Below are 10,616 nucleotides of genomic sequence, written 5' to 3'. Positions count from 1 at the left end.
GAGGGTCAGATATTTCCTCACCTCTGTGTAAAGTAACTAGTTGGCATCTCTTCTAGTCTTAGTCTTTGTAACTTCAACAAAATGACTCTTTTCCTGACAGGTTTTGATAAGAGAAGGTGGGAGAAGACTGATAAAATGGCAGGATTCAGCTGTGGATTCTAGCAGAGTTCACTGTAATTGTAAAAACTTAAAACTTTAACATGGGTTTAAAATGAACCATCTTAGTAGTAGAAGGGGTGGGACTGGGATCTCACTATCATCAAGAAGAAAGAACCAGGAGTGAAGCATGTTCTTTGGACCCCAACAGCACTGTGTACTGAAATTCCTGTATTCAGGGACAGAAATCTGGGACACTGGAGGAATGGCAGAGAAGCAGCAGCAGAACCAAAAACCAGGGTATGAGACAGAGCAGTGGGCTTCCCAGCTCATGGAGCAAGCAAAACTGAGTGTCTCCCAGCAGGAAGCTTGCTTGAAGAGTGTGGTGCCTCCAGGCACTTAATTGGAAGAAATAGGTTCTACTGTTGCTTTTCCTTATTTGCTTGTTTCTCATTTGCCCTCATTGTTCATTACTACTCTCCACTACTTTTCTCTTTTTATCTTCATTCTCACTAAATTTTTTTAAGTGACTTTGTTTCTTTTTAATTTCTTCCTTTTATTTCCCATCTTATTTTTCTCTTGGAGAGCTCCATTTCCTGTCCCCTTTTTAGCAGAAGTACCTCTGCTGTCATGTCCCTCCTGCACCAAACTTCTGTACTCCTGGGCTTGCAGGAACTGCTGAGATTTTCTCCTCCCCAGGCCCAACAGCTGTGTTATTCTGTTATTATTATTTTTTTTTGGTTTTGATTGTTTTTTTCGTTTTGTTGTTTCTTTGTTTTTATTCCTTTATTCTCCTCAATTTTCCATAGTTTAAAAAAATTAAGATTTTTTTACCTTTAGCTTAAGTATTATTTACTGATGACCAAGAATAAGCTGAGGACAACTCTGAAATTATATATAAAGCTGCCAACGATTTATCTTTGGTTTACAAAAAAGTTTAAAAGGCAAAAACTGTATTGATCTTACATTTTGAAATACATGAAACATGTTGCCAAATCAGAAAAAGTACTAAATTTTCTGTGAGTTAAAATTTATATATCAATCTCGAAGGAGGTGGAGCTGAATTGCAGATTAGGGAGACTGGGGACTCTTGACCCAGAGAGGGAGAGGGGCTGTGTGCTGACAACCAAGAGGCTGGCTTGCTGGGTATATCCTTTGGTTGGTTGATGATGCATGGAGGGGCTTGTAACCATGGCAATGAAATGATATACCATAGGATGATTGTAAAGCTAATGTTCTCCCATGTAAACCATCACATAATTCACAATAAAACACCAAAAAAAAAAAAAAAAAAAAAAAGACAGTATATCTTCACCCAGTGAAAGAAGATTCTGGTATATCTCAATCATCAGTTCTTTGTAAAGGTTCCTCCGCTCAAAACTCAGTCTCTTCCATTCTGCCTCTGTGAAGAACACGTTGACATCCTCAAATGTAACTGGTTCCTTTTAAATTTTCGGTAATCTGTCTTTAATGAATACTCTTTATATTGTAGGTTTTCCTGAAATTTTAATATGAATTTTGGTAAGATTTTCTTGTATTTTAGGTTTCCTGGTCTCCTCTTGATTACAGGCAACAACCTTAGGGAACACACCTTTGGACTCTTCTGTCTGAATCCATTTCTTCCTGGTCTTCATATCATCCTTGTATTTGGAAGCTAAAATCTTCCCCAGTCCTGCACATCCAGGATAGAAGCAGAAGAATCAGGTAGAGCAATGGCCCCTGAGTCAATACAGAATCTAACCAAAATTCTGGTAAAGGGTAAGTTGGTAGTTACTTCATCTCCAGATGGATCTCTGCTGCCTGACATGACTTGTTCATAACATCATGAAACTACCACTTTTTTTCACGTATGCAGGACCTCCCAGAACCTGCGTGGGGTCCGGAATCCTTTGGTCGCCACTAGTCACTTCTGGGCCACATGGTGAATTAACTCCCAGATCCATTGTGCTCTGGAAAGTTTATTTAAATATCCATATGGAGAGATTCACCAGCCACTCCTTGGAAGCCTTATACCTGGTGGCTAAGAATCAGATACAACTCAACGGCACTTAAGAATACAGCAAATGTGTAGTGGTCCTCTGTTCCATAGTCCACATAAACTCCCTTTACTTTTATAACAGTGAGCTCACTGTTCGCGATTGACTTATTTCAATCAGCATCATGTTCTCCAGTGCATCCACATTAAGAAGTGTTTTGCAAACTCTTTGTTAGTCCTTAATGATGCACAGTATTCCACTTTCTATATGTACCATAGTTTATTTACTCAATCTTCTGTTGATGGTATTTAGGTTGTTTTCTCTTCTTTGCTACTGTGAATAATGATGCAATGAATCTGTTGTTAAGTGCTAAGTCTTTTTGGACTCATAATGATCCTGTGTTGGTTTCCAAAGAGCAGATGGGGAGTTGGAACCGCTGACCTTACGGTTCAAACCGAGATATATCTCTCCATATTCTGGCTCTTAGCTATAGGATATATACCCAATAGGAGATTACTGGATCAAATTGTACTTCTATATGTTAATGACATCCACACAACAGAAATCGGAGTAGAAAACTCACAGTCATTTATAAGCATTCATATTCCAAAACAGGAGTCCTGGTGTGGCACTGTAGGATAAAGTACTGGACTACAAGGTCAGTTTGAACCACAAGATCAGCAGTTCAAACTCACAAGCTGCTCCTTGGAAACCCTATTTTGGGGACACTATGAGTCAGAAGTGACTCGACAGTACTTAACAACAACATTCCAAAATAAGCATACTTTACAAGTGGTGGTGGTGGTGGTGGTTATGTGCCATGGAGTCAGTTCTGACTCATAGTGTCCCCATATAGGGCTTCCGAGGCTGTAAATTTTAACAGGAGCAGAAAGTTGCACCTTTCTTCCACGGAACCTGGTAGTTTCAAACTGATGACTGTGAGATTAGCAGCCCAATTTGTCACCACTCTACTACCATAGCTTGTTGTTGTTGTTAGGTGCCATCGAGTTGGTACCGACCCATAGTGACCTTAGGCACAGCAGAATGGAATCTTGCCCAATCCTGGGCCAACCTCACTACTGTTGCCACGCTTGAGTCCATTGATGCTGCCACTTGGCAAATCCATCTCGTTGCGGGTCTTCCTCTTATTCTTTGATCCTCCACCTTACCAAACATGATATCCTTCTCCAGTGAACGGTCCCTCCTGACAATATGTCCAATTATGAGAGATGAAGTTTGGCCATCTTGGCCTCTAAGGAGCAGTCTGGCTGCACTTTTTCCAAAATGGATCTATTGGTTCTTTTGGCAGCCCATGGCACTTTCAATATTCTCCTCCAACACCATAGCTCAAAGTCATCAATTCTTCTACGGTCTTCCTTATTTACTGTCCAGCTTTCACATGTATATGAGGTTATTGAAAATACCATGGCTTGGGTCAGGCACACTTTAGTCCTTAAGCTGACATCTTTGTTCTTCAACATTTTAAAAAGGTCTTGTGCAGCAGATTTGCCTAATGCAGTACGTCCTTTGATTTCCTGCTTCCTTGAGTGTTGATAGTTGATCTAAGAAGAATGAAGTCCTTGACAACTTCAATCTTTTCTCCATTGATAAGAATGTTATTTATTGGTCCAGTGGTAAGGATTTTTGTTTTATTTACACTGAGATGTAACCCACACCAAAGGCTGTGCTCTTTGATCTTCATCAATATATATTTTAAGTCCTCTTCACTTTCAGCAAGCAAGGTTGTATCATCTGCATATCGCAGGTTGTTAATGAGTCTTCCTCCAATCCTGATGCCATGTTTTCTTCATATAACCCAGCTAGGAGTACACAATTGTAATTGATATGTATTGTATAAATATTCTCTAATTTAAAAATTAATAATCAAAGTATTTTTATGAGTACCACTAATGAGGTATTAAATAGCATAAATTTAACAAATCTTCAATTATGCTTTTCAAATATATCTGAATCAACTCTTCTATTTTTACTTAAAACTAAACATTCTTAGTTTTCATATTTTACTATGTAGTTTCCTAACAACTTGAAAAATATACATGAGGAAAGCACTATCATTATACTTTCTTGGCATTAATCTTTAATTTCAATTAGCTATCTCATCTTCTCTTTTTCGTTCTTACCTCAACTCCTAGAAGAGCCGCCCACGTTAAACCTCTCATAAGAGGAGGAATGTCAACTCTTGCTTCTTTCCAGATTTGATTTTTTTTATATGGATAAGCCTACAACATATATTTTTTAAAAAAGAAAAAATACTTCAAATTACCAAGTGTTCAAGTGTTATCTTTCAATCTAGGCAGTTTTGAACATATTAGTGATAAAGTTTATGATCACTTGTTAATAATGTCAAACTATCTCAAATTAATGGTGTTATTTACCATACAACATATCAAATCAATTCTGACTCATAGACAACTCACATAGGATTTCCAAGGCTCTAAATCTTTAGAGAAGCAGAAAGCCTCACATTTCTCCAGTGGAATGGCTAGTGGGTTTGAATTGCTGACTATGTGGCTATCCTACAGTGCCACCAGGGCTTGTGGTCTAATAAACGGAATGGTTCCCTATTCTTTTGAATATCTTATATTATACAATCAGAGACAGGAGCTGTTTCGATCTGTTTTTCATCAGCCCCCTCTATTTTGTGCTCTGAAAGAATTATGACTGAGTCTCATGGAGGACAAGCAGTCATGTTGACACAATGGTTAAATTCTTGACTGCTGGTGGAAAGGTTGTTAGGTCAAACTCACTCAGAAAGACTTAGAGATCTGTTCTTATAAAAAGTACAGCCTAGAAATGCTATGGGGTAGCTCTACTGTCACATAGTATCACTGAGACAAAATCAACTAGATAGCACCTAACAAGCAGAATGATGTAGCTTTGCATATAAATGTGTCCATGCTTTTGATAAACTCTGTTAGGAGAGATTTTTGGTGGTGTTGGTTATGTGCCTTTGAGTTGATTCTGACTCACAGTGACCCTGCATAAGGTTTTTCAAGGCTGTAAATCTTCACAGGAGAGGAAAGCCTCAGCTTTCTGCTGAGAAGTGGCTGGTGGATTTGAACAGCTGACCTTGTGGTTAGAAGCTCAACACATAACCCATTACATCACCAGAAGAGCTTTTCTAGAAAAATATTAGGACAAAGAGTTTGAGTGTTGTTAAGACTCTTAAAACATGCCTTTAAATGCTATATAAAATGTTTCAATCAATTTATACTTATAACAGCAGAATGAGAATTCCAATCTCATTGTAGGTTTGTGTACTATGCAAAACAATTTAGTTTTCTTTTTTATTTCATTCCTAGTGTGGTTGACTATTTTTAACTAATTTGCTGACTGACTATATTAATATTATGTTCTTTACTGATTTCTCTGTTTAAATGTTGGTATTTTGTTTTATAGACTTTTAAATGCTCGTCCTGTGTAGATTTTTGTAATTACAAAGTTAAGTCAAAAGCTGTTTGTACTAGGATGATAATTCATATATGCATGGTTTTATTCCAAAGAAAAAGTGTTTAAAAGTGTCTCTAACATTATTGGATGGTGACAGGCAAGTTCTACCAGTAATACATTTCTCTTAATCTCACTAAGGTACTTTCAAAATAAAGGTCCAGTGAAAACAACGGTTTCTGAGGGGATATGCTGAGTCAGATCACGGTAGAAAAAACACCTCAGAAGGTTCTGGTGAGTGTTTTGGAAGCTTCCAAATGGGTAATCTTGACAGATTTCCTTGAAGAATACAGGATGATCACATGAGCTTACTGGAAAGAAGTTTAAGAAAATAGGGAAAACCTCACTGGTGAGAAAAAGGCTAGGAAAGTTGTGTCAAAAAAAATTTTTTTTCCAACTTGACAATGTACCTACCTGTTCATTCTTTGAGGGTAGCAAAGGCTGTCCTATGAGAAATTCATTGGGAAACCTATTCCATCTACCCTAATGCAACAATCTTGCTTATTCAGACTTTATTTTGTTCCTGAAACTCAAAGCATTTAAAAGGAACACTATTTGAAGATTCCCAAACTACCATTTTTGGTGTAATCTTACAACAATGACAAGGAGAGTATAGAATTCTTCAGGGAAGAGTTACAGAGATGGAAACAACACCTTCAGAAATGTATAGACCTAGATGGAGGAGTCCTGGTATAGAGCTGTAGGACAAACACTGGTCTGCTAACTGCAAAGTCAGTGATTCAAAGCCACCAGCTACTCCTTGGAAATCCTATACAGGGTTGCCAGCACGGAACAACAACATATAGAGGACATGTCAAGAAACAGTAGCTTCACATTTTGATAATCTTGTTTAATAAATATTTCTATGATTTTGTAATAATACTTTTTGAGTTATCATCATATATCTATCTCTACATCCTAATTTAACTTACATTAACATGTGTCATTTTTATAATTAAAGTTAAATAGGTCATTAGAAACAGTGTTCTTACAACATCAAGATTCCCTAAGAATTAATGAAAATTTAAAAACAAGACAAAAAGGATTGTACTTGGGCTATGGGTAATACTTTTGTAGAATCTCTACCTTTAGTAGCCTGTCAAAGAGAATAATTCTGTTTAGTTGGTACTCTGTGTCTCTCTCTCGAATGATCAAAGGGAGAGTGGCAGCTGCAGACAATTCATTATTGCTGTTTGAATGAGGTAAATTAGACTGGCTGTAAAAAAAAGCAAAGCAGAAGAATTGACACAAGATACAAAATTTTAACAAAAACTAAACACTATCTCAAGCTAAGTTTTTATGTTCTACCTTTTTCAAGCAACATGTACAGATTTCTTATCATTATAATATAAATGAAAAAGAATTAGAAATGTAAAAGGAAATCATGTATATACTCACTCATCTTCAAGTAATGGGTAAAATGCTTCTCCACCAACATCTTTTAATCTCTAAATTTAAAGAAAAATTTTTTATTTCTAAGTATCTAAGGCAGCAACAGTAATCTGAATTTAAAAGGCAAAAATAATGTAAAAAATATGGATTTAAAAAGGTTGTGAGAATAGTATGAATAGAATCTAAATTTGCTGTCTTAAGTGGGCAAATTTACCATACCTCTATTGAATATGGGTCAGCTGTAAAAAGCAGTTTTATTTATAGTTTTATTTAACCCACTGCCATGGAGTTGATTCCTACTGATAGTCACCCTATTAGACAGAGAGTTTTAAGCTATAAATCTTTATGGAAGCAGATTACCTCATTCTCCCACCAAGAAGCTCGTGGATTTGAACCACTGACCTTTCTGTTAGGAGCCCAATGCTTAACTATTGTTCACCAGGACTCCTTTACCTCCAGTTATCTCTCATAAAGGTATCATAATAGGTATCTAACATACCTATTATGATACTTTTCCAAACAGAATTCAGAACTACTAACATTATTATGAAAATTAATGAAGAAAATATATTTAAAAATACATATAAAATGAGTGACAAAAAAGGACTCTTTATACACATGCTTTTATTTAAAATCTAATCAGATTTATATTTGCTTTGCCATTCTAAGGCAAAGGTAAGGTGATAGAAAGAGGAAAGTTTCTCGTGCACATATTTTGAACTTGCATATTTTAAATAGTTGACAAATCTAACAAAATTCAGTTCTCTTCATTATTTTCTTTACACAGTTATAACGCAAGCTAGTACAAACAATAACATTGAATACAGCCAGATTTGCTGGCATTCTTTAAAACTTTAAGAGGACAGGCAATAGTGAAATAAAATCTTAGATACATCCTAAGCAGGGTGATTAAAATTAATGTCATCTTGCTTACAGTTCTCTGCACTAACTTCATGGTAGTGTATCTGATCCTGTGGGGATTAACTGAGGTCCGAGCTCTCTGGGTAGCCTGCACTGATGATCCCTTGTTGATTAGAGTCACTGTCACTCAGCCATGTTAGATGCTCTCAGAATTTTAAAAGCCAAAAACAAATATTTTACCAAACACTGAGGACTTGGCACACTAGATTTATGGCTGAAGTTTCTCTACAAATGAAAATGCTATGCTCTCTCATGTTCTATGTTGGCTTTAAGCCTTTATGTACTTATTTCACAAACTGAAATTTTAAGTAGAGAAGTAAGATTCTTCCAAGTTTTACTCATTTATTAATATATACAATTTTAAGAATTTACGTTTTACAGTTGTTTTTGTTACATGTTATCAAGTTGGTTCTAACTCATAGCGACCCTGTACTAAATATCAGATCATAACTAAATATCATAACTATTATTTATAAGTAGCTTTTATGCTCTTTTTCTAATTAAAAATTAAAATATTAAGACTAAATGTAGGGTAAAAGTACTTAAACATAAAATCATCAGGTAAAGTTATCACTTGGTAACTCTATTATTTAAGGGGAATGCAGGAATACTCCATACAATAAACACTGGACTGTGAACCATGAGGTCCACAGTTCCTACGAATCAGAACCATCTTCACAGCACTTAACAATAACAGCATATTATTATTTAAAGGGGCCATTGTGGCACAATTGTTAAGTGCTCAACTGAGAACCAAAAGTTCAGCAATTCAAACAAGAGCTGCTCTGGGCCAGAAAAGATTTGCTGTTCTGCCTTAGAATCATAAGACTAGTTCTAGTTCTACTCTGTCCTGTACTTTGCTATTAAACAGAATTGATTCAATGGCATACAATAACAACATATCATTTTAAAAATGATAATGATACCACTTTTCTTAATAATGATGTTGTTTTATTAAGTTGTTGTTAAGTTCAGCTGAGACTATTGCAATCCATAGTGACCCTGTACAGGGTTTCTAAGGAGTGGTTGGTATGTTTGAACCACTGACCTTGCAGTTAGCAGTTCAGTGCTCATCCTCCAGTGCCACACTAGGACTTAATAGTGACAGGAAAAATATTTACATTTCAAAATTTAATGTGAGGACATACCGGCTGCCATGAAAACTCTGGGACGATCTTAGAATGAGTTGAAAAGTAAAGACTGGATCAAAGTACAGGATACAAAAGTACAGGGGGAAGAAAAACCAGCAATAGAGGAAAATCTTAGTGTCTGAACTAGAGAGGAAGAGAACTCCAAGGTTGTTTTTCAGCCAGTTATTGTTGTTACTGCTAAGTGCCATGGAGTCAGTTCTAACTCATGGTGATCCTGTATAGGGTTTCCAAGGAAGAGTTGGAGGATTTGAACCACCAACCTTGCAGTTAGCAGTTAAGTGCTTGTCCTACAGTGCCACACCAAGATTCCATAGTCACTGTCTTAGTTAATAGTGCTGTGACTCAAATACCATGAGTAGGTGGCTTTACAAAAATCAGAAATTTATTTCCTCAGCATTCAGGGGGTTAGAAGTCTTAATTCAGTGTCCTGACTTCAGGGAAAGGCTCACTTTCTGTCATCTCTAGAGACAGATCGCTAGGTTCCTGCAGCCCTGCATTGTTTCTGAGTCCCTGCCAATCTCCATGTGGTACCTGTCTTCGTCCCCTGTTCATGCTTGCTTCTCCCTGTGCATAATCTGTTCTTTCTGAATCTCAAAAGTCAGTAGGCTTAAGCCACACCTTACGTGGATATGGCCACATTAACAACGAAAAAAACCTTACTGCCAGGTGAGGATTCCAGCACACATTTTGGGGAACACAATTCAATCTATAATGGTCACATCTGTGTGAATTGAAAAATGGGGCCCTCTCCTCCTTTGGTAGTTCTGAACTCACAGTTGGGTGATAAGAACATAGACAGGGTTTCTGCCCCACCTCACTCCTCAGCTGGGCATCCTTCAGCAGAACACCACCTGCACATCCCTGACTTACATGTATACAATATTAACCAATTTCCAATTACCCAGCATTGCAGAAATCTCACAGAATAAAACATCATTTGTGGACAATGCCTCAACTTCTGACATCACACTTTTGTGATAGAAATACTAAGAATGCAGGCATAAATTCTCAGTAGGACACTACAAGGACAGTAGCTGTCTCTATTTCTTGTTGAGATCTTTCTTATTATTGGACCTGAGGTAAATGCTTGTACCTCAGTAGCTGTCAACAACTCCCCTACTTTGTGTTTCAAATTTCAGTAAAAAACCTCAAATGTCAAAATGCATGTCATATTATAAATAAAATTTTACAACAGGGAATGGGAAAAACAAAATTTTAATGTGAAGGAATTTAAAGCAATAGACTTGAAGTGTAGCTAAAGGAACTAGAATTTCATTTAAATTAAAAGAAAATAATGAGGAAAAGTGTAATTTCAAATCACTTGAAGCTATATATTTTAGATGCAGTTTATGTTTTTCTGCTACATAGTTTTTTTGTCTATTATACATTTTCTTCCTTTACAAAGAGAATATATAAGATTACTGTATCTAGAAGTAATATTTACATTTTGAATTTTCTATTCATTATAGCAGGGACCCTGACAACAATCTTCAAGACAAACAATAAAGAGGACTTGCATGTCCTTATTTTCAAACATTCTGTAAAGTTACAGTGAGTTAAGAACTGGGCTACAGACGAAAAGTGTGTGAGTGTGTGTGTACATATTATACAT

The 10,616-nt window shown here is 36.5% G+C and overlaps 1 protein-coding gene across 3 annotated transcripts in view; it reads right to left on the bottom strand.

Annotated features, from left to right (window-relative positions):
• TBCK (TBC1 domain containing kinase) overlaps positions 1-10,616 on the bottom strand; it is a 343,431-nt gene that overhangs the window by 235,214 nt on the left and 97,601 nt on the right. For all 3 annotated transcript variants that reach the window (XM_006869331.1, XM_006869332.1, XM_006869333.1), the window contains 3 exons: positions 6,939-6,988; positions 6,627-6,756; positions 4,214-4,312 (listed from right to left, as the gene is read on the bottom strand). In XM_006869331.1, the coding sequence (XP_006869393.1) occupies positions 4,214-4,312; positions 6,627-6,756; positions 6,939-6,988 (279 nt within the window). The remainder of the gene's footprint in view (positions 1-4,213; positions 4,313-6,626; positions 6,757-6,938; positions 6,989-10,616) is intronic.

Source organism: Chrysochloris asiatica, unplaced genomic scaffold (assembly GCF_000296735.1).
Source record: "Chrysochloris asiatica unplaced genomic scaffold, ChrAsi1.0 scaffold00129, whole genome shotgun sequence".
Lineage (NCBI taxonomy): Eukaryota > Metazoa > Chordata > Mammalia > Afrosoricida > Chrysochloridae > Chrysochloris > Chrysochloris asiatica.
This window is presented reverse-complemented; position numbering and strand designations above follow the sequence as displayed.